The 24,190-nt window shown below is 44.6% G+C and overlaps 1 protein-coding gene across 2 annotated transcripts in view; it reads right to left on the reverse strand.

Annotated features, from left to right (window-relative positions):
* RASSF2 (Ras association domain family member 2) overlaps window positions 1-24,190 on the reverse strand; it is a 34,900-nt gene that overhangs the window by 6,502 nt on the left and 4,208 nt on the right. For both annotated transcript variants that reach the window (XM_054573999.1, XM_054573998.1), the window contains 5 exons: window positions 9,160-9,250; window positions 6,640-6,715; window positions 4,478-4,629; window positions 2,056-2,144; window positions 563-723 (listed from right to left, as the gene is read on the reverse strand). In XM_054573999.1, the coding sequence (XP_054429974.1) occupies window positions 563-723; window positions 2,056-2,144; window positions 4,478-4,629; window positions 6,640-6,715; window positions 9,160-9,218 (537 nt within the window). In that variant the 5' untranslated portion in view covers window positions 9,219-9,250. The remainder of the gene's footprint in view (window positions 1-562; window positions 724-2,055; window positions 2,145-4,477; window positions 4,630-6,639; window positions 6,716-9,159; window positions 9,251-24,190) is intronic.

The raw sequence follows: 24,190 nt of genomic DNA on the forward strand, positions 1-24,190 counted from the left end.
CAAGCGGCAGGGTTGGGGAGGGGGAAGAAGACTAAATAAGGGAGGCCCTCTCTCCCAATAAAACACATACAAAGTCCTTCCCACTGCGACTTCAACATGAAGAGGACTCTGACCACATTCCCATGATGTATCTGCTTCTGAGGCCAGATTTGAACCAGGAAGCAGGAGGAAGGGAGAGTCAGCTAATTGGGGTGGAACAGGTGGGGTCCTGATGCCCCTTCACCTGAGCCTCACAGTTCTGCTGGGGGTGCTGCCCTTGGCTCATGGAAAAGTCAGACCACACAGCAGCTGAGAGGCACACGGTGCAGGAAGAGAGTAACACAGGGGTTTGCTCATATCCAGCGAGGGGTGTCTGTGGGGTCATCTCACCCACCACCTAGGGAGTCTCCTGACTTGGGATCCCTTGCTCCTCACAGAGCCAGCCACCCACCCGCAACTCAAAGACTTAACAGCAAACACTTGGCTTCCCAGGTGTCTGTAGCCCTGAAGAGGTGGCTGCTTAGGAAGAGGCTTGGCCCGCCTTCAGGCTGCCCTCCACCCCCTACCACTCTGTGCCCTCTACCTTGTGGTTGTAGAAATGGCCATTGATGGAGAAGCGGTGGCGTCTGATTCGCCGCTGGTCGCTGGGTGTCCTCACATTGCCCCGGCGACGCACCCCAACGTCACTGCGTGTGCGCATCAGCTGCGGGGTATCTTCCTGCAGGGGCTTCAGGCCCTTGGAGTCTGAGAGGGAGGGGGAAAAGGAGCTGTCTGCCTGGACCCAGCATGTGGCAGTTGGCACATGGTACCCTCTTGGTGGCCAGTGCTACGGCACCTACCACCTCCCCAAAAACATATTTTATAAAATCGGTATTTCCTGCTCGGGGAAAAGACACAATGCAAACTTTACGGAGAAGCAATACAGTGACGCACAGACTTCAGAGCCATACTACCAGATTCAAATCCAACTCTACCATTACTATAGAACACTAACCTCTCTTGCCTCAGTTTCCTCATCTGTGAGATGGGGATAATAATAGCACTCACCTCACGGGACTGTTGTGAGGGTTTAACTGAGTTAATTCATATAAAGTACTTAGAGCGGTGTCTGGCAGAGGATAAGCAAGATACAAAAACTTTCAAGATATTGCAAGCTGATTATCTATCAAAATTACAAATGTACGAAGCCTCAGACCCAGAAATTCCACCTGAAAGAATCCTGCAAACACTGGCAAATGTGTGAAATGACACATCAACAAGGCCACTGACTGCAACCTTGTTAGTCATAGCAAAAGACTAGAAATGACTTAAAAATCAATCAGTAGGGGATGATTACAGAAGTGGTCATTTTTCCACACAATGGAATACTGCAGAGCTGTGAAGACTGCAGAAGTTCTTTATGGATTTATATGGAACAACCCTCAAGATAAACTGATAAATAGAAACAGAGATGTGCAAATGCTACCACTTATATAAAGGGGGAAGAAAAGAAATGACATCCAACTATAAAGGTTTGTGGGTGTGTATTTGCTTATGTTTGCAAAGAATATCTCAGGAGGAATGCCTTTAGGTTGCTTCTATGGAGGGAGCTGTGTAATATGGGTACCATATTTTGTCATGTATAATGTATACCTACTTTTCTGGCCCAAACTCTCAGGAAAAAAAAGATTTCATTTAAATTTTTAATTCAATTATTTATTTATTTATTTATATTTAAATGCTTGTTTTTTGTATTATAAAGGAATTCTAGCATTTATTTTTGAACATATTATGGTACAAGAAATTTTATGTAACAAATAATTACAAAACGCAAGAACAGATACAAGTATTTCAGGTAGTACCCACGTATAATGTGCATCCTTATACTTCCCTCAAAAATTTGGGCAAAAAGTGCGCATTATGCACAGTAAAATATGGTAGATTAAATGGAAAACTTTATATTCTTTTAAATAGTTTTGAATCTTGAGTCATGTGGATTTTACTTATTCAGAAAATAAATAACCATTTATAACATCTATCGCATCTGTCTTCATACAGCTGGCCCCAAACTGGAGGGTCCTCCCACCATGCATGTACCTGTGGGGCTTGATGTCTGGTCACTCTCAGCTGGAGTGTCCACCTCTGTGATCTGAATGTTGGGCATGGTGAGGGGCTTCAGGATGGTGCTGGGGGCAGAAAACAGACAAAAGAGAGGCTGGCTCAGCCCCTATGGGGAGATACCCTCACTCCCACCCCACGCTGTTTCTGTACAGGGAGCACTTTGCTTGTGCCAGGCTGGGGATTAAGGATTTGGATGGGCTGTGCTGAGTGTCCCATGAGGCTAGACCAGCTCCAGGCTGAGCACTGGGTGAGGAGGGGAGGTCGGGAGAGAGAAGCTGCTCATTCCCAGCAGCTGCAGCCACATAAGCACCCAATTCATCAAGGCCAGGATGAAAAACAGCGAAGAACAAAACCCATGTGTTGCCTGCACTGAATTTCTAAGCATGTGTCGCTTCTATAGCTTATTTGGAAATCCCCAATAATGGTCATTTATCTCTCGGGACAACGTTCCAGTTCTGATCCACTTCTGTTGGAGAAATAACTCAGAAACTGCTTCGGCATCTAAGAGGAATGGAAAGTAATAGGTGAGCTGCCACAAGGGCCAGGGTGGCTTTAGAAGGGGTGCTGATGACAGCATTCTTGGGGTTACAGGGACTGAGTAGTGTTCATGAACCACCCTGAGAAAGAGCCTCAGGCTGGCAGTGTGAGCTGAGACCTGCTGTTGCCATGATAACTGGCAAATATTACTCCTCAAAGTTGAAAAGGGCACTGGACACAGTTCAAAGAAATGTACCTGAAATTAACATAGGATTTGGCCAGAAATGAGAACCATATTTAACCATTAGGACCATCCCATGGTGAGAAGAGCATGAGCTTGCTGGAACCCAGTAGATAGATAGGACTCATGTAAGGGATGATAATTTTAAGGGAAGACAATTAAAATGGAAAACCTAAAGGAACTTCCTATTGTAGTATAACCTATGGACTTCTGGCCCCAGAATGGAACTAGTCAGAGCCTCTCAGGAGTGGTCAACACTCAGCACCCACTCCTTCTTTCTCCAAAGTCCTCTTTCTTCTTGAAGCAGAAACTGGTCTCAGCATCCTTCTTAACACAGTGGTCCAGGCATTCACTGTATTACAGCAGGCATCTGGAATGACGTTATTTACATTCTGAATACTCAGTATTTGCAGGTTTCAAGAACCAACCAATAGCTTGATGCTTCAGGGAAGGGAAAAGAAACAAGTGTGCAGAGTGAAGGACCCTTCAGCAGGCCCAGAAAAAGGCCACGAGGTCTAATGAAATTTCAAAAATCATCTCACTTAGGGAATGGAATGTAACCTAGCCTGGGTGTCGGGTGGGGCTGTGGAAAGAATTTGGCGCACTGGAAATCAAGTCCAGTAAGAGTGCTGCATGCAGAGCAGAGTGTGAAGAACAGCAAAAACAGATGAAACTGCAGAGCCGTGGCCAGACATTTCAGAATTTGATGGGATGCGCAAAGACTTTCCTCCTTAAATTCTCTTGGAAAACAACCAGATCAGCTCCAGGGCTTGGCCACAGTATAGGTTCCTCTCAACTTTAGAGAAAGATAGCTTTGGCTGTGGAGTTTAACAAAATGTCTAATGTGGCCAACAGAGACGGCTTGGATCTCATTTAAAATAGAAAAACTATCATCACTGTGGTCTTGGCAGAGAGGTTGACATGCTCAACCCGTGCTCTGGTCAGAAGGCAGTCAGCATCAGCAAGTTTCAAGATGAAACAGGCTAGTCACTTGACCTTAAAAACTGAAGTCCCAGAAAGACAGTAGGGAGGGCGTGCCTTACTAGATGCACTCAGCTACTCATTTGGCAGAGGGAGGGAGGAACAGGCTCAGCCTTCACAGATTGTCCAGTGGGGACTCAGAAGAGAGCACCTCCCAGGCTCTGACTATCACACCACTACATACTCCATTTGGCTGGCTTGGACGGGGTCTGATATTCCTTTTCCTCTTCCAGGTTTGCCCAAACATGGAAAGCTCCGGTCTGAAGGTTCGAGCCCTAAATGTCTCCAGAGCGGGATCTCTCTATGCGGTGGTCCCAGTGGGGAGGATGTTGGGACATCAGGTGTCCTGTCAGAAACCTGCATGCGGGCTGGGCCTGGCTGGTGGCCACCAATGCCTCTCAGAGACTTGGGAACTCTCCATGAAGCAGAACACACTGCTTACCAGGCTTTGGTGCTTCTCTCTGACTCAGCATCTCCTCTCCTCATTCCGATTGTCACTCAGTAATTGTGGTGACAGGTGTAGAAGCCTGATCACACCAACGCCTGCCCCCTTCCCCTCATCCCAAAGCACAGCAGGTGGGCCGTGAAGGAGGTAGGAACAGGAGCTGGGGGCAAGGCTGGCTGGGAGAAGGTGCCGTCTACCCGCTCAAGAACAAACAGAACTCTCAGACACCCTAGAAAACCCTAGTCTTTACTTACCCCTGAGCCCCCAAGTTACAGCCAGAGTGCCAGGAGGAAGAGGAGGGAGGGGGGCGAATGCGCTCGTTGTCATCCTGCATCTGCAGACGGATGGGCCGGCGCAGCCCCCAGGAGATGTTCAGCAGCCCCTCCACAATGAACTCATCTTCTTCCTGCCACAAAGCAAATGGTGTGGTAAGTCCAGAAGAAAAGCCCAGCAGAAGGGCGTACCATGCTGGGGGACCAGTGACAGCATCCTGAATGGGTCCTGGCAGGGCGCAGCTGAGTTATATTCACACCCCAGCTCCGAGACGCTCCCCACTGTAAACTACCCTGAGGCCATGAAGGTGACCTCGCAGGCCAGCACACAAGTTGCCTCGCAATTCAAGTACACATGTGCAAAATATAATAATTCAGTGTTTTTTTACACTAATGACTCTAAAGAGAGAAGAATATATTTCTTAAAGTAAGACTGGCCTTACTAACAGAATTAGCTATTTTCCCCTCCTGTGGAAAATGATGTCTTTAGCTACAGCATATGTTTAGCAATGTGACCTGCTGGGTGAAGGAGATTTAAAGTAATATTTACCCAAGTTTATTCTACGGAATATACAGAATACCTAGCCAAATAGAGAATACAGAATCCTCTAGCAATCAGTTGTTACCTTAAAAGGGGTGTTAAGTCATCGTGAGTTGGGAGATGTTAATCAGATTTCTTAACAGCAGAACTTCCAGAGCCTATAATGAGCTAATGTGCTATATTATGACTACCCAAGACGTGAACAAATCTGGCAAGAATTCCAAATTTATAGTCAAGGGTGATTCACTAATAAGAAGTTATGTGAAAACCTTCTAAGGGCATTTGCATAATCCAGAGAAATGGATCGCCTATATGACCATAAAACTCTTTAATCACCAAGCATTTTGAGAATTTCTTCTATAGGACACACCCCAAAAAAGCTGTTTAAGGACAAAAGTCTTGTTAATGGCCCAGCCACTAATAAGTAGAAGCTTTGACATCAATGCCTAAAAGGTTCAGGCTTTCTTTGCCAAGCCTCAGAAAAATCTTTTTTGGGCAGGGCCCACAGATGTCAGATCTGAGCCATGGATACATCCTCAGGACAAGCCCCATGGGTGAAAATGATACCTGACCCGTAGACAACTAACCAGAGCCGCAGATCATCCTTAGAGAAGGAGGGGGAATAAAAGAACAGAGGAGAGGATCTGAGCAACATTAGGACATTTGTGGATCTTGGGGAGAAGGGCTTTATTTAAGTACCAACTGCATATATGGCCTTCTTGGTGGTCAAGGCCGCTACCACTGCTTTACATTCCATTCTTCTAGGACAGAATCTAACCCAAAGTAGGGCTTTGCCTAAGTTGACTTGTTTGAGGGACAAAGAAAAGGCCACTCCATCTACATACTATCCCCAACAGCCTGCCTTAGTAGCTGAAATTCTACCATCTGATATCTTTTTCTATGGTTTAAATCACCCTATCTTAATAACCTGAAAATGTGTTTACACATAAGAAGGGTATTATACATACCTTCTTATCAGTCAAGGACACTTGAGTATAAATTACTCTGCCAGGCTCCTATATAACTCCCATCTATCTGATAACAGGCTTTACAGAAATGGATACAGGATGAGTAAGCTTAGATGCAGGATGGGGGCTGGGAAAAGACAGATGACTAACAAATGGTATTCCAAGAAGGCACCCTCAGAAGGCCACTGCAGTTGTGGAGAAAAGTGAGGGGTACCAGCAGAGCTTAGGTGATTTACCCAGGTTGCTGCAACAATAAGACATGGGCTGAAATATGTAAACATAGAGGACTAGGAAGTTTCCAGAATTGCTAAAATTGCGAGCCATCTGGAAGGGTCATTTCACAGAAGCCTCCCTTTGGAGGGCCCCCCTCTGTGAGGCTGGGGCTAGTGCAGTCACAAATCCAAGGGCTGTCTCTGGAATAGAAGAGCTTGCCCTTTCTGGAACAACTTTGGACCCGGGGTCTCCTTCCAAAGAACATCAGGATCTCTTGTTAATATGCTAAAGAAGCAACTCACTGTGGCAGGAGGACAGGGACAGAGTACACAGGGCCCCTCAGACCCCGGACAGATGGAGACAAAGACTGGGCTGGCCTTCCAGTGAGTGAGCCTCAGAGCCCTCCCCTGGGAACTCCTCACCTCACGGTGTCGGAGCTGCAAATTCTGGCCTTCATAGTACAAGTTGTAGGTCTTCAAATGCAGAAGAAGTTCATTCCTTAGGGGAAGAAAATACAAGAGGTATAACAGTCTTAGCTGAAGCCACTTATAATGCAGTTGTTCCCTCTTTTCTCACCTCTAACCTGGCCCTCAGTCACCCCAGTCTGGGAGCTTGTCCACACGTGTGTACATGCACACACATGGCATCCTATGCCACCCCCATCACCATCTTCACCCAGGATCAAGAGTAAACACCACCCAGAACAGACTGAAGGTGAAGAGCAACTCTAGAAAACCAAGGCTGCCTTGTGTGCTGATGAAGGCTGGCAGCTCTGACAACACTCCTCAAATCCAAGCTATATAAGCAGTCCTTACTTAAGTCACAGATTCACAGAGGCAACCACACTTGAGAGCCCACAGACAGGGTTTGTCCTGCCTCTCAGCCTTCCCTCCCTCATGCATGCTGGAAGTCAGGAGAGGACGATCCCTACCGACTTGTTTCACTCAGAAAAGCTCAGAAACTTCTAGGTTTTTGAGAAAAAAAAGGACAGTTCTGGTTCCACTGACTTATGTTTCATGGACATGACCTTATCATGTGTTTAAAAACTTACAAACTCCCATCAACAGTGGAATGGATGAATAAAGGCAGCTATATAAATAGTCACACAATGAAATATTATATGGCAATGAGAATAAGAATAAACTACATACAACATAGATGAATCTCAGATATTATATTGAGTAAAAGCTAGACACAAAAGATCAGCTGCTGTCTGATTCCATTCACCGTAATTCGCCATGTACTATGAACACTTTTTTGCCCAAAAATTTGAGGGAAGAATAAGGATGCACATTATACATGGGTAATACCTGAAATATCTTGTATCTGTTCTTGTGTTCTGTAGTTGTTTGTTACATAAAATTTCTTGTGCCATAATATGTTCATAAATAAATGCTAAAATTCCTTTATAATACAAAAAAAAAAACCCCACAAGTATCTAAATATAAATATATAAATAATTGAATTTAAAAAATTAAAATGAAAGATTTTTTTCTCTGAAAGCTTGGGCCAAAAAATGCGGGTGTGCATTACACATGGCTAAATACAGTATATAAAGTTTGAAATGGGTGTCAGAATTCAGGATAGGGGGTCTCCTTGGGGAGTAGTGACCAGAAGTGGGCATGAGGGGGTCTGGGCCCTGGTGATATTCTATTCTGGGTGCTTTTGTCTTATTCTATCCTGGGTGCCTTTCACTTACTAAAAATTTTTTTTTTTTAACTTTCAAGCCCCCTCTGAAGGCTGGTACCAGGCCTTCTTAGCTGCTAAATACTGGCTTCCAGGCATTCCTCTGGGACACGGCTCTACTAAACATGGGAGAGAGATGCTACATGCCCGTTGTGATCAGGGTAAGCCCTCGTCAAACCTGAGAATAGTCTGATCAAGTTTTGTTTACAAATGTGTGCTAGTGCATGAGGTCTTGGAGGGAGAGAAGCTCGAGGAGGCTGCAGTGTGCTTTTGCCTGTTCCCAAAAAGGGGCAATGGAGTTTGGTTCTTCTAAATCCAGCCACTCAATAGGGATGTTTGAGGAAGTGCCAGAGATCAAAGCTGGTTGGAAATTCTAAGAAGCTCCAAAAAAGCTAAACCCCGAAGAAGTGGAGTAATTCTACACAAGCCGAAATGACCTAGTAAAAGATGTGACACTAAATATCCTAAAACAAAAACCATTTGGTACTTTTGAACACACAGATGTGAAACTAGGAGGTAAAATTACTGGTTAGTAGAAGCCCCTGGGGAAATCCACCCATGAAGCCATAAGAATGACCCATATCTCACACAACTGTGTGTCTGTAGATGACCAAGGGTGTCTAAAATAATTAATACAATTTGGACTCAGAAAAATTAAACATTTAGTTAAGACAGAGAGCATCCAGTATGCGTAAATCCCTGTGCTGGATATAAAAATACATCCTGAAACTTATAATTCAAAAGAGTCTCTTTTGGCTCAGCCCTGTCACATGACCAAAAAGCTGACTTCAAGAGATTTTAGTGCCTATAAAGCAATGACAGGGTCTCCTCCTGCTGGGGGGGGCGGGGGGGGGCGGGGCCTGTGCCTATTTTAGCCAGACCCACAGCAGCACAGGCACTCAGCTCAGCTGAGACTCCCCCAGGAGACACCACAGACACAACATTGAGCAGCCACTGCAAACTCCTCCTCCTGGAAGTCCTCCAGGACACCATCTCTTCTGAGCTTTCAAAAGTTCTATATCTTAAAGGCCCCCTTTACTTCACTCTCTATGGCCAAGCTCTGGGGACTTGTTTTCTAGAGCAGCAACCTTGCTGATGCTCCTACTAGTCCACACTTAGCTGCTTACTTAGCTCTTTCTCACACATAAGAAAGAGCCCCAGCTCTCCTGTGTACAAAGGAAGCATCTCTGCCCATGGCTTCCATCCACACAGGACTGGCCACGGGGGACGCACAACACAACAGCAAAAAGTCTTACTTGGAAATGTATTTATCTTTTCCACATGGGACTAGGGACGTTTGGTGGCTGTAGTCCATTCTTCCTTTCTCTTTTCATCAGAAGGAGAGACCTATATTTGAAAGAAGAAGACAAAAGTTAGAGTCAGGTTGTGTCCTTAGAAATCAGCAGAATTTGGGCCAAGGGACCAGGGGCACGTGGTTCTCTGTGCCTTTTCCAGATCCATAGCTGAGGCAGCCCAATGGTGACCCAGGACTAATGACAAGCTACACTGCTGGCTGCCACCTCTGCTTGCCACAGCCTCAGAAAAAAAAAGCACCCAAAGGAAAGATGACAACCCTTGGACAGCCCCAGAACAAGTGCCCGAGCCACAGAGAATGTTGACACCTCGCTTGTTTCCAAGGACAACCAGCGAGTCTTCCCTGAAGAAACCTTCACAATACAGAATAGAGATTCATCTGACAGGGGGAGCTCAGACTCTACTGAGGAATATTAAAGATTGGTAAATAATCTAAAAATGCCCAGATAATGCTGGGCTCAATAAATTGCAGCATATACATCTATAATCACCATTAAAATATGATATTGTGAAGGCAATTACTGGAAAAATGATGATACATTATGAAAATACAGGTTACAAACCTACGAGTCTACTAATGTTTAAAATATATGTAAGCATAAAATATGCATATGTATACATTTATTTGAATAAATATATGTTCATATATTCAATTACATATACATTAACACACACACAGTCAGTCCTCAGCTTTACCGACAGGTTCTGTGACTTTAAGCAAAACGATGTATAATGTAACAATTTTACCATAGGTTAATTTATATAAACAAGAGGTAAGTGCCTAAGGCATTTCATCAACATTACAATAGAATGCCATTGAATGAAACACATTATTTGAGCCTGCTCTGTGTGTGTGTGTATACAGTCTCATACATGTCTATATATATACATATAGATGTCAAGATTTCTCAACTTCAGCACTATTGACCTTTGGGACTAGATCATTCTTTGCTGTCCTGTGCATTGGGGGATGTTTAGCAGCATCCCAAGCCTCCACCCACTAGATGCCAACAGCTGTACCTCCCCTGTCATGACAATCAAAAATGTCTCCAGACATTACTATGCGTCCCTGGGAGCTAAATTGCACCATTTGAGAACCCCTGGTATATGCATATATGTGTATAAATGAAGGAAAGGCTGGCTGTTTCTGGGTAATGGCATTACCAGAAATTTATTTTATTATGAGAATTTTCAAACATAAACTGATATCTTTAATGTTTCCTCTTTCATTTCTGATTTTATTTATTTGAGTTGTTTCTCTTCTTTTCTTCGTCTAGTTAAAGGGTTGCCAACATAAAGTTGCAGAAATAAGACAATGGGTAGCCATGGTAGAATACTCTTAACATTTACTTTCATCACATATCTGTCCATCTATACATGCCTCTAGCCATTCAACAATCCATCTTAGAAGAAATCAAAAGGGAAATCAAAAATATCTTGAAACAAAAAACTGAAACACAACATACCAAAAGTTGTGAGATACAGAAAAAGCAGTTCTAAGAGGAAAGTTTATAGCAATAAATAATACAGTAATAAAAAATAAATGTCCCAAATAAACAACCTAATTTTATACATCAAGGAACTAGAAAAAGAGAAACAAACTAAGCCCAAAATTAGCACAAGAAAATAACAAAGAGCAGAGCAGAAATAAATGAAACAGAGACCAGAACAGCAAAATAGGAAAGATCAATGAAACTAAGAGCTTGTTTCTGAAAAGATAAACAAAATTGTCAAACCATTAACTTATACACCAACAAACTAAATAACCTGGAAAAAAAATAGATAAATCCCTAAAAATGTACAACCTACCAAGACTAAATTGTGAAAAAAACAGAAAAACTGAACAGACCAACAATAAGTAAAATTGAATCAGTAATTAAAAACCTCCCAAAAAGAAAAGCCCAGGCCCAGATTGTTTCATTGGTGAATACTACCCAACATTTAAAGAAGAACTGAGGCCAATCATTCTCAGACCCTTCCAAAAAATTAAAGAGGAGAGAACACTCCCAAACTCATTTCACTATACCAGTATTACCCCGATACCAAAGCCAGGTAAGAGCGCTATAAAAAAAGAAAGAAAGAAAACTATAGGTCAATACACCTGATGAATATAAATGCAAAAATTCTCAACAAAATACTGCCAAACTAAATTCAACAGTGCATTAAATGGATCATATTACATGATCAATGGGATTTATCTCAGGAATGTAAGAATGGTTTAACATACTCAAGTCAATAAATGTGATACATCACATTAATCAAATGAAAGATAAAAATTATTCGATCATCTCAATAGATGCTAAAAAGGCATATGATAAAATTCAACATCTTTCATGATAAAAATTCCAACATATTCAATATAGAAAGAATGTACTTCTACATAATAAAAACCAGATATGACAAGCCCAGAGCTAACATCAAACTCAATGATAAAAACTGACAGCTTTTCCTCTAAGATCAGGAATCAGATAAGAGTACCTATTCTCATCTTCACCAGAGCAATCAGGCCACAAAAATAAGTAAAAGGCATCCAAATCAGTAAGGAAGAACTAAAACTGTCTCTGCTCATAGATGATATGATCTTGTATGTAAAAAATCCTAAAGACTACACCAAAAAAACTGTTAGGCTTAATCAACAAATTCAGTAGAGTCGCAGCATACAAAATCAGTAGCGTACTTATACACTAACAACAAACTATCTGAAAAAGAAATAAAGAAAATAATTCCACTTACAATGGCATCAGAAATAATAAAATACTTAGGAATAAATTTAATCAAGGAGTTGAAATATCTATACATTTAAACTTATATAACTGATGAAAGAAACTGAAGACAAAAATAAATGAGAAGATATCACATGTTCATGGATCAGAAAGAAGAATATTGTTAAAATGTCAATATTACCCAAAGCTATCTCTAGATCCAATACAATTCCTATCAAAATTCCAAAGGCATTTTTCATAGAAATAGAGAAAAATCCTAAACTTTGTATGGAACCACAACAGACCTCAAATAAGCAAAGCAATCCTGACAAAAACGAACAAATCTGGAGGCATCAAACTTCCTGATTTCAAACTATACTACAAAGCTGTAGTAACCAAAGCAGTATGATACTGGCACATAGACCAGTGGAGCAGAATTAAGAGTTCACAAATAAACCCATGCATATATACTCAATGGGGAAACAAAAGTCTCTTAACATTAGAAAAGACTAGATACTCAACATGCAAAAGAATGAAACTGAGCCTTTATTTTACACCACTTATAAAAATTGAAGTAGATTAGACTTAAATGTAAAACCTGAAATCAAAAACATTCTTAAAGAAAATATAAAGAAAAACCTTTTTGGCATTGATCTTGGCAACAATTTTTCAGATATAATACCAAAAGCACAAGCAACAAAAGCAGAAATAAGTGAGGCTACAACAAACTAGAAAACTTCTGTACAGCAAAAGAAACAATCAGGAAAATGAAAAAGCAATCTATAGAATAGGAGAAAATACTTGCACGCCATATATGGCATAAGTGATTAACATACAAAATATATTTTTTTAAGATTTTATTTATTTATTTTTAGAGAACGGGAAAGAGAGACATCAATGTGTGGCTGCCTCTCGTGCACCCCCTACTGGGGACCTGGCCATGTGCCCTGACTGGGAATCGAACTGGTGTCCCTTTGGTTTGCAGGCCTGCACTCAATCCACTGAGCCACACCAGCCACAGTATAATATACAAAATATAAGGAACTCATATCATTCAATAGCAAAAAACCCACAAATATTCCACTTTAAAATGAGCCAAGGACCTGAATAGACATTTCTCCAGAGAGTACATACAAATGGCCAATTGCCATATGAAAAGATGCTCAACATTATTAATCATCGGGAAAATGCAAAGTAAAACAACAATGAGATATCCTCTCATACCTGTCAGAATGGCTATCATCAATAAATCAACAAACAGCAAGTACTGGTGAGGATGTAGAGAAAAGAGAACCTTCATGCATTCTTAGTGGGGTTGTAAATTGGTGCAGCCACTACAAAAACACTATGGAAGTTCCTCACAAAATTAAAAATAAAGCTGCCATTCAACCCAACAATTTCACTTCTGGGTATACATCGGGGTGAGGGGGAACAACTACTAATTTAAAAAGATATATGTAGCCCTATGCTCACTGCAGCATTACTTACAATAGCCAAGATACAGAACAGTCAAGAGACATCCATCAATAGATGAGTGGATAAAGATATGATTGGCATATATAATGGAATATTACTCATAAAAAAGAATGAAATCTTGCCATTTGCAACAACATGGATGGACCTAAAGGGCATTATGCTAAATGAAAAAAGTCAGAGAAAGACAAACAACATGTGATTTCACTTATAAGTGGACTCTAAAAAAATAAAACAAATGAATAAATGAAACAAAACAGAAACAGACCCATAGCTACAGAGAACAAGCTGATGGTTGCCAAAGGGGAAGAACATGCAGGGGTGGAGGAAAAAAAGACCCAAAACCCAGACGGCATAATAAAAAAATTGATAACAATCTGTAAAAATTTTAAATTTCTGTTTAGGAAAAAAACTTACCCTACCCAAAGTCAAAAGGCAAATGACAAGTTGTGGAAAAATATTTACAATACATATGAAAAAAGGCTAATGTCCTTAATATGTACAGGGCTTTAATAAATCAATAAGAAAAAGATTCTACACTCCCTAAAAACTGGTCAGAGGACATGAACAGATAATTCACAGAAAAATAAATACAAAGAGCTAATAACATATGAAATCTTTCTCATCACTGTATTTTTACTTACCAATTGATACAAAGCCAACAGCAAATCATAACATACTAGATATATTAGAATTTAGCTTTTACTTAAAATTATTCTGAAGGGTCATAGCTCCACTGAGGGTTGTAGGCCTGTCTGTAAAGCTTAAAACAACAGATGAGTGTACACTGTGAAGTGCAAAATGTATAGCTCTGTTCTTCTCTTTCTGTTCTTAGGCTAACCAAGGTGTCTCATCTCTCCTTATATTGGAGACCATCTGGCCATAGTCACAGAGACCCAGCGCACGGTGGACAAACTCTTTTCGCAGTTACAGATATAAATCAAGTAGTCTGATGGCCCAAATGTGAGGATTCTTCAAACTCATGGCTACTCTCAACCTGTTGGGTGATCTTACCAAAGCCATTGCTATAAATCTAATCTACTGACTCATGTGGCCCAGTCTTTGTCTCCAGCTTGACTTCTCCTCATCTTTTCTCTTACTTTTTCATTTCCTGGGATAAAAGTGTTAGGAAAATATATCACCTATCACATTGTTGAACTGAAATGACTGATGATTGATTCTATGACCCAACCAAACACCTCCTTTGTCTGCCTCAAGGGCAACATCTGCATCTCTCTTCACAAACTTGCTAACCATCGCCACAAATCACTGGCTACCTCCTGCCAGCTGCGGGGAGGAAACAGAAAAAGAAAAGCCAGATAAATTTACATTCACTTTAAGGCAAGCCCAGCAGCCGAGCTGACAATGGACCGGAAGTTTAGAGTTCAGTCCCACACTCCTTAAACAGAGTATTGTTTCTCACTTGAGGAAGAGTTGGAGGAAGCCGCTGATGGGGCTGGTATGCGCAGTGCACTTCCTCCGATGGTGCCTGCCAATATCTGCAGCCTTGGAGACAGGGATTCGCTCTGCAGGCTGGTTGCAACTCTTCTGCCTTCTCTGTCACTATTAAAAATTCATGGCCCTTGCCCTGGCCAGATAGGTCAGTAGGTTGGAGCATCACCCCGTACACCAAAAAGTTATGGGTTCTATTTCTGGTCAGGGCATACATAAGTTGCAGGTTTGATCCTGGTCAAGGTGTGGTGTGGGTGTGTACAGGAGACAACTGATTGATATGTCTCTCTCACATTGATGTTTCTCTCTCTCTCCCCCTCCTCTCTCTCTGAAGTCAATTTAAAAAAACTCTCTCCTCAAATATTCTCCTTATCATTATTTCTTCGGGGGAGGGGGAGGCATTCAACAGCCGGCCCAAGGAACAGCTAACCTGAGGTCTTAGGTCAGGGGATTCCTAGAAGCACAGCCCAAAATGTGGAATCTTGTGCACGGGATTCACTGAGGGAAGGTTTCAGGAGAAGCCCACTAAGGCAGTGAGGGAAGCAGGACTGGGAGCGAAGTGAGCTCAGCTGGAGTCCAGCCACAGCCTGATCCCCAGGGAGCTGCAGGCTGTGACTAACTCCACAGAGCTGTCACACCTCGAGCCGAGCAGGCCTGGTTTTTTTTACCTCTGAGCTAGTCAGTCATTGACTACAGGCCACGCCTCAAAGGAGGGCCTGAGATCCCAGGCATTCCCCTGTAAGAGCAATTCTCAGGACTAGCAAACGGCTAAGACCCCTCCACAGTTAATACCCATAACACACAATAGACAAAGGGGATCCTCTTGGGGACCAGCATCGTCCACTACACCTGCCCCATGTCTGGGCGTGAAGCAGCTCTTGGCTTCGTCACCCTCTCCTACTCACCCTCAGGCTGGGAGGAAATAGCTGCCCACATAGGGCCATCAGGTGCAGAGCTGGGCTGAGCTGGAGGAATGGGGACAGACTTGCCCAAGCTCTGGACCACTCAAAATCCTGAAGTTGTTGCAGGAAGGATCCCTTCCTGTTCCTTTTCACAGCCCCTCCCACTCACAGGTGTTTCCAGCCTCCTGCTCCAGGCCTCCCAAATAAGTGAAATTCACCAGCTTAGCTTCCTGTGGAGCGGGTAACTATCAAATCCTCAAGCTCAGGCAGGTGGGAAAAGTCATCCAAAGCTCGCTCCAAACAGAGTAGAATGTCCTCTGTTCCTGGCTGTTGGTTCCTCCAAGCTCCAGTGCCCTCACTCCCTTTCTGTCAAGGAGTCCCGACAACCCAGGGTGGTTAATCGGATGTCAGAGCGTCCATGGCTCTTGGGCTAACTGCTATACAGGTCTAGCCTGGAGACAAAGTGTCTCTCAGCTGAATTATCAATTGCCAAGTCCCAAGAGAAGAGGGGGGCAAAACCTGGCAGAAAAGTCCAAGGTGAGATGAAGCACTGACCCCCACCCCGCCGCCCACCTTCGGTGATTTATTTGTGTTTGGTCTCCTTAACTGTCTTCCTGGTTGTATAGCAGGAGCCAGGCCCCTCCCCACTCCTACCTCTGCTCCCAGCATAGGATGGAAGGTAGGGGACGAAGGCTGATCTATAGGACACAGGCAGGCCCACTGTCTAAGAAAGTATAGCTAGGAAAAGAGGCAGGCTTGAGGAGGGGAGGGCTTTCCACAAAAAAAATCCCCCCCACAGAGCCTCCCCCTGACTGAGGAGAGGGCTGCACACTGGGCAGGGCCTCAGCCAAAACCCAAGAGGGAAGGAGGAACAGCTGACCTTGAGACACCACACTTCACCTCAGAGGTCCTAATTCCAGATGGTCTTCAGACTCTCCCAGAGTGGGGGAGGGAGGGGTGGTGAGAGAGGTTGATTTAAAATTCCTGACATCCAAGCCGTAACTCAGACCAACTGTATCAGACTCTCTGAGCAGGGCCCGGGCATGATCATTTTAAAAGCCTCCCCAGGAGGTTGCCAATGTACAACCAGAACTGGGAAGCAGCGTGAAATCTGACAAGAATAGAGATTGAGGACACCAACAAATGCCTCTCACAGCAGCTTTTCAAGAATGGAGAAAATAGAATTTTGCAAAAGCAAAATTTTTGTCTTTAGCGCAGCCCCCCACCCCCCAACACACACGCACATACACATACACTAATATTTCAAAAGGGTAAGGGGACAATTGTGGAGCATCCCAGAGGGCCAGGGTACACAGGCACAGAGCCAACCAAAGGGCCCATCATGCAAAGCAAGGCACCACACCACAGAAGCCAGGAAGCCAGCCTGGGCCCCAGATGCAAAGGAAATGCTTGCTCGAGGCCTGCAACTTCCTCTTTAGGGGTCTGTCCCCACCTCTTCACTGAACACTGCCCTGCCTTCTGGGGACAATTTGGATCTCCTGGGTTGGAGAAAAAAGTTATCTGACAGTGCTTCATACTACAGTTAAAGGCTGTCCCTTGTGTCTCCTGAAGGACTCTGCTTTACAGCCAAGCAGCTTTGACAGAGGAGAGAGCTCTGGCCCCTCTGTAGCTCAGCCCCCTGGTACAGAGACAGGAGGAAGTGCAGATGGCAAACAGGAAACCCCAGCCCTATTGCGCCACACGAGGAGTGAGACTTGAGCTGGGGCCTGGAGCCCTGCCAAGATCTAGAGATTACAAGAGATTCCACCTCCTGATTTCCGAACCTGAGCCTGTCCTGGGCATGGGCAAAATGTGGGCTGCCCTGGAAGGAAACAGGGCACACTTTGCCTCCTTCCTGCAGGCTCCATCCAATGAAAGGCCCACTTATTGGCCAGTCCCGTGTCCTCTCTGGGACCATTCAGCCCACTGATCCCTGAGCCCTCACTTCCTGAAATGGACCGCCAGCCCCTTGCCTGCCCTGGGGTCCGGGCTGCCCCGCCCTGCCCCACCCACACAGCTCTCCCAATCACTCTACTCCAGAAAGGGTCTAAGCATCAAACGCCACCAAAGGGAACATTAGGTGCTTTCCCTGAACTTTCTTGGCTTTACTTTTTTTATGAAAAAAAGACTTTGCCCCTCCTTACCCCCAAAGAATGTTAAGTATCATAGAAGAGGGAGGAAAAGGACATGTGGAAAAAGTTGGCTTGCCCCGCCTGAAAAGAGATGGCACTTACCTGGAGGCAGGTAAGGGCTTCTAGGAAAGGGCTTAGCTCAAGAGCACTGGCAGAAGACTAGTTGCAGGAGGCCCTGGATACCTACCCCCCACCCCCCAAAAAAAATCAGAAGCAGAACAATCACAGTATTATTATTGTGCTCATAAAAAGACAACAAGTTTGAGTAATAGAAAGCTACCACAAATGGCGACTTACTACAGCTATTATTACCTGCTTTGACTCAATTTAATCCCTACAACCAGCACAGGAAGAAAGAAAGAAACCCCAACACCCTCATTTTGTAGGTGACACAAGGCACAAGGAATTGAAATAACTTGCCAAAACACAGAGCCAGGAAGGGGTAAAGCTGGGGTGCCAACCCAGGAATGTGAAGTTGCAAAGCAGACCGCAATTTACTACAGCTTCTCTTAAGATGAAGAGGAAGAGCTCTCAGCTAAAAAGCACCTGACCCAGCCATTTTCCAGAGTGGTTCTCACACTTCAGAGAGTATCAGAATCCCCCAAAGTGCTCTTTAAAATACAGATTCTGACAACCCCTTCTCCCAGTTTCTGTTTCTGTACTTCTGGAGTGAGGCCTGAGAATGCACATTTCTAACCAGCTCCCAATTGATGCTGGTGCTGCTGGTAATGAGACTCTAGAAGTTTTCATCTTACACTTTGCAGGAACCCATGGGGAAGGCTTTAATTTTACCACTTCACAGGTGAGGAAACAGAAGGTCCCAGAGGTTGGGCGACTTATGCCAGGTCACAGAGCTGACATGAACCCATGCCATGAACTCCTTCCACAGTGCCCCTGCTAAGCACTGGACACGCGGGCTCCGTGCAGGACAGGCAGGTGCGGCCAGCTTCCGTGGCCGGCCACCGCAGCCCTGGGGGTCCCAGGGAAGGGAGGTGAGTGTGTGAGTGGCTGGCCTAATGGACAAGCTGTAGGGAAAGCAGACCCTTCAGGGGCCAGAGATGGAGACACTTATGCAGAGACTAGAGCTCTCACAGTGTTGCAGAGCCATGCACCTCAGAAATGTCTCATCCTCTGCCTAAAGAACAAGCTACCCCTGACAATCATGGGACCCACAAACTACCTGTCCCCTGATCCAGAAAAAGCCTGGAAACCTGACTGATGACAGATACAAGGTCCCTGCTAACAGGAAACCTCACTCTCCGTTCAAAAGGCAGCCCCAGCCTGGCTCACGTACCAGATGAGGAACTGAGATTCAACAGGTGGCCAAGCTGGGTTGCCCCCACCAGCTTGGTCTGCAAAGCCCCTCCTCTTTCCCAGGGCGGCTCCTGCTCAGGTCCCCCATTGCAGCTCAGGTTTTCTGCACATGGGTCTGAATTCTCAGTAGGATTGGAAAGATCTGAGGAAATGGTCCCGGGACTCCTCCGGGAAGGCCTGCTTCCAACTCCCACGCCAGCAGGATAGGAGGGGTGGCCAGGTAAGTGACCTGGGAAGCCGCTCCTGACAACTACCCAAACAATCATCTCACAGGCCCAGATGAACAACTACTTGTTTATAGAGGAGTCCCAACAAGCTTTTGACCTGGATGAATGTTAGAAGAAAAACTAAAGGCCCTCAGCCTCATATCAGAGAATTGGGGTGTTTGAGTGAGACCAAAAAAAAAAAAAAGGCATAAAGGAAGTAAAAACTCCAGACAGAAAAAGCTGTGTGTGTGTGTCTAAGTATGGGTATGTGAGGGACATGTTTGGAGTGTGTGTGTGTGTGTGTGTGTGTGTGTACAATTTAGACTCTGGTCCAGAGAAACCAAGATCTAGAAAGCTGACCCTCTAATATCTATGGATCCCGAGGGAAGGGCACGGTCACATCTGCCTCCCTAAAGCAGCACCTACATCACCTGCAACCAAAGGGACGCTGGCAAGGTGTACCCCTCACAGGCTGAAAGCCAACAAAGTGGGAAATTCCGTGTAACTCAGAGGACAGAATGGGAAGTTGGTGGAGGCAGCTTCTGGCCCTAATAAGGCAAATAAGACAAAGCATTCCTTGACCTGCATTTCTCAAAACTGAGGCGTATTTTTTAGGGTAATTCCATGTCCTAACTGGGGAAGGGCAAATTAATCTTTCCTCCAGGCCAGCAACTACAGGATTTAAGTGGAGCCCCAGGGAGACCCTGAAGCCTGTATCACCCCATGTGCTCCGGAACCCCAACTGGCCATCTGTGGGTTCATGTCTTAGCTCGCTCCGCAGGGACCTGCTGACCTATCCGGGCAGGTGAGGAGGGGCCACCTCCACTGCCCCTTCTCCTACAAGCACAGATTTCTTCCTGGCCACAGTTCCTGTTTACTGAGTGGTTTCTATGAGACTCATCTCTGATCTCACATCCCCTTCCTCGGGGAACCCCAACAGTTCTTCCTTTTTTGGTGCAATAGCTTCACACTCTTTGTGTGCAGAGATCTTGGGGTTTCCCTTCCTTGCTCCCTGGGGCCAGAACTGGAAACCCAGAGCCAGGATCGCTGGCCTCCTCCACCCCCAGAGGGGAGGTTCCTTGTACTTGAGAGGCAGTCCAGAGGGGAGAGGGACGGAAGGGTCCCCGTGTGCTGAGCCCTCCCCTGGCACAGCCATTATGGGGCATCTGACATCCACCCTGCCTTTAACCTCATTTACACCCTGCACAGGGAAATTCACCCTCACACAGCAGATCTCTTACCCCCTCAGATAGCATGTCCAGGGGTTTCCAGAACATCTCCAGGAAGCTGAGGGGAAGTTTTCCACAAAACCACATACACCCAGATGACTAACTCTAACAGAAAACCAGCACCATGAAAAACAGAACTTTTCCTCAAAATGGCCTTCAGAGGCCATCTCTGTAAACTCTCTTCAGTTCCCCAACTTTCTGGCAGCAAAAAAAGCAGCCTCTTACTAGGCAGACAGAAAACAGGCAGAGCTGGGTAAAGAAAGTCCTGGAGAACCCAGTGGATATAGGTGCCCCTCCCAGACCTACATTCTCTCCTCAGCTCTGTGCAGTGGCAGGCAGGCCCTGCTGGGAGCTCACTTAATGAGGAACTTGAAGCATTTTCCACAGGACTAGGCACCCTAGAGCAAAGCCACTTGACCCACTCCATGACCCCTGAATACAGCCACATGACCTGGTTTCCCAGTTCTGGGTCCAGAAGATTCCCAACCTCCTCTCACCTCAGACTTGACCTGAAACGCACATATAACCTCTTCTGCTTTTCCCACGCCACTGCACCACATGTCTGATTACTCTGTCACATATACAAACAATCACATGCACAGAAAGCAGTCCTTGTCCCAAATAACCCTATGGTCAACTGTAAGATCCTATACGGAGCTTCAGGAAGAGAACACCCATAATCTGAGGCTACCACCTATCTCCCTGCAGCACTTGGGGCCTCTTGGACCACACCAGCGAAGGTCCTCCGCCCACCCCGGCCAGGCCAACCCTGCCTGTGCACACATTCAGCAGCCATACCCTCAGCCACCATGTGGCTATTTAGCAGAGTCTGAAACACACAAAAGGATGCTCGAAATAGAAAGGCCAAGGCTCTTGTTCTCATTCTTCAGGGAAGATGGTGTCAACCACCCACTTCACCTTGTTGGATCTCACCCCGGGCAGAACAGCTGGGAACCCCAAGCCCACCCTCTCTATCCCACTGCCACACACAGAAGACCCTGGGACGAGACAGTTTGGCAGCAGTGGGCCTGGGGCTCACGGCCCAGCTGCCAGCGACCGGCAAGACACAACTGAGGTCACCTCTAGGCCGGCAGGGCTGCTTGTCAACCCCTGGCTGCCCGCCTTTGTCCTGCCCCACTGAGACGGAGGTCAGGCCCTGTGACCCTGACTGACTGAAGCGAAACCACCAGAGACCAAATACCACAACTCTCTCCCAGGCTTTCTCTTTCCTTTTCTTTTTATTACACAAGTAAAACAAACATTTTTTTAAATATAGGTAATCAAAAAGATTATGATCCACAAAAAAAATATGATTCCACTTCTGTGAGGTACCTAGACTCAGCCAATTCACATGGACAGTAAGTAAAGAGAAGCCACCAGCGGCTGAGGGCAGAGGTTAGGGAATGGGGGGAGTGGAAAGTTAGTGCAACGGGTACTGAGTTTCTGTCTGGAATGATTGAAAAGTTCTGGAAATGCATAGTGGTGATGGTTGTACAACATTGTGAATGCATTTAATGCTAAAGCTATGATCTGAATGTTCGACATCCTCCCAAAACTCCTGTGTTGAAGTCTTAACCCCCAACGTGATGGTATACTCATTCCTTGGTATCTTCAGAGGACGGGTTCCAGGACCATCATGGACACCAAAATCCTTGGATGCTCAAATCCCATATATAAAATGACCTAGTATTTGCATATAACCTACACATATTCTACCATATACTTTAAATCATCTTTAGATTATTTATAATCCAATATAAATGTTATATAAATAGTTGTTATATGGTATTGTTTAGAGAATAATGTTCTGTACAGACACAACTATTGTAGGCCTAACTACATAGAGCACATCAGAAATAAGGTAACATTTCCCCACCCCACCCCCACATCTGAGTACTTCACATTCACAGTTGGTTGAATCCATGGATGCGGAACACACAAATATGGACAGCCAATTATGTTAGGAGGTGGGGCCTTTGAGGGGTGACTAGGGCATGAGGGTGGAGCCCTCATGAATGGGATTAGTGCCCTTATTAAAGAGATCCCACGGAGCCCTTTATCCCCTTCCACCATGTAAGAATATAATGAGAAGTCTGCGGTCTGGAAGAGGGCCTTTGCCAGACCCTGCTGACACCCTATCTTGACCTCTAGCCTCCAGAATTGTGAGAAATAAACTTCTGTTGTTTACAAGTCACTCAGTCTGTGGTATTTTGTTCTAGCGGCCCCAAAAAACTGAGACAGCCACTAAGTTGCTTAGAGCTTTGTCCCAACATGCCAAAGTTGTGTGTTCAATCCCCTGTTGGGACACATACAAGAATAAAATGATTAGAAGGGTACATTTTATATTATGTGTATTTTACCATAATTAAATATAAAAATATTTAATGTAAAAAAGATTAAGATCAAAATCTCCCTGGACTCTACCTCTCAGAGATAATCACTAGTTAATATTTTGCCATGTATTCTTCCAGGGGCAAATATAAATGAATGATATATTTTATAAAAATAGCATACTGTTTGGTAACCTGCTCTTTAGAAATATCTATTTTACCATGTTAATAGATAAACATCTTTATCCTATATTTTTTGTAGCCACATGGTATTCCAAAGTATATAGATATACCGTAATGAACAAGTTTACTATTAGTGGACATTTAGTCTCCATTGTTTTGTTGCAGTGGTTATTATTATAAATAATACTGCAAAGGACATCCCTGTGCACATATTCTTCTGTACTTGTCCAACTATATCCTTAGGGTAAGAAATCCTCCAGGTGGAATTGCTGAGTCAGGGACTCCCTTAGGAAGATTGTCAACAAAAAAACAAAACAAAACAAAAAATGCAGCAGGGATGTTGTATTCTGTCATATTAAAAAAGTCTGTTTCCCCATGTGGACTTATCCTGGATTCCACTTGGGTGTCTATGGCATTGCACAGTGGTTCAGGGAAGGAAGGATTGTCCTTTCCATGAGAAATCATCCCCTCCTCCTCACTCCCCTGCTTCCTCTGGGGACACACCATGCCTGTGGCATGAAGTGAAACTGGTACCCAAGGAAGGAGGAATTTTACTGGGTTAATGCCTCCTGGATCCATGTGCCGCCAGAGAGACTACAGCAAAGTGCTAGGATGGTCCAGTGCTGGGTGTCCTATAGTGGACAAGGTAAGTTGTGGATGCATGAAGGGTTTTATTTTGTTAACGGTTTTGTTCTTGTGTGGACAGGGGGAGAATGCAATGGACTCTTGCTAAAAAGACCAAGGGCTGGACAGGACTAGTGGAGTCATCTAACCCCTTGCCTGGAGATAGGGAAACTGGGGCCCAGAAAGACTCATAGCGTAAACATTTCAAAAATCTTTAAATGAATCCTGAAGTACCTCACATACAGTGAATCAGCCAGCTTAGGGCAGTGTTGAACACACCCCAAATTTTGACACCTAGTATAATTTTTATGCTCTTTCCTGTGTACAAAATTGGAAGTCAAGATCGGAGGTCCCATCGCAGCTCAGACACAACCAGATGTGTGCTCAGGCTGGTTCCTGCTGGCTTCAAGAGCTGACGCAACACAG

The sequence above is a fragment of the Pteronotus mesoamericanus genome, unplaced genomic scaffold (genome assembly GCF_021234165.1).
Source record: "Pteronotus mesoamericanus isolate MK-2021 breed Mesoamerican mustached bat unplaced genomic scaffold, CSHL_Meso_final contig_25, whole genome shotgun sequence".
Taxonomy (NCBI): domain Eukaryota; kingdom Metazoa; phylum Chordata; class Mammalia; order Chiroptera; family Mormoopidae; genus Pteronotus; species Pteronotus mesoamericanus.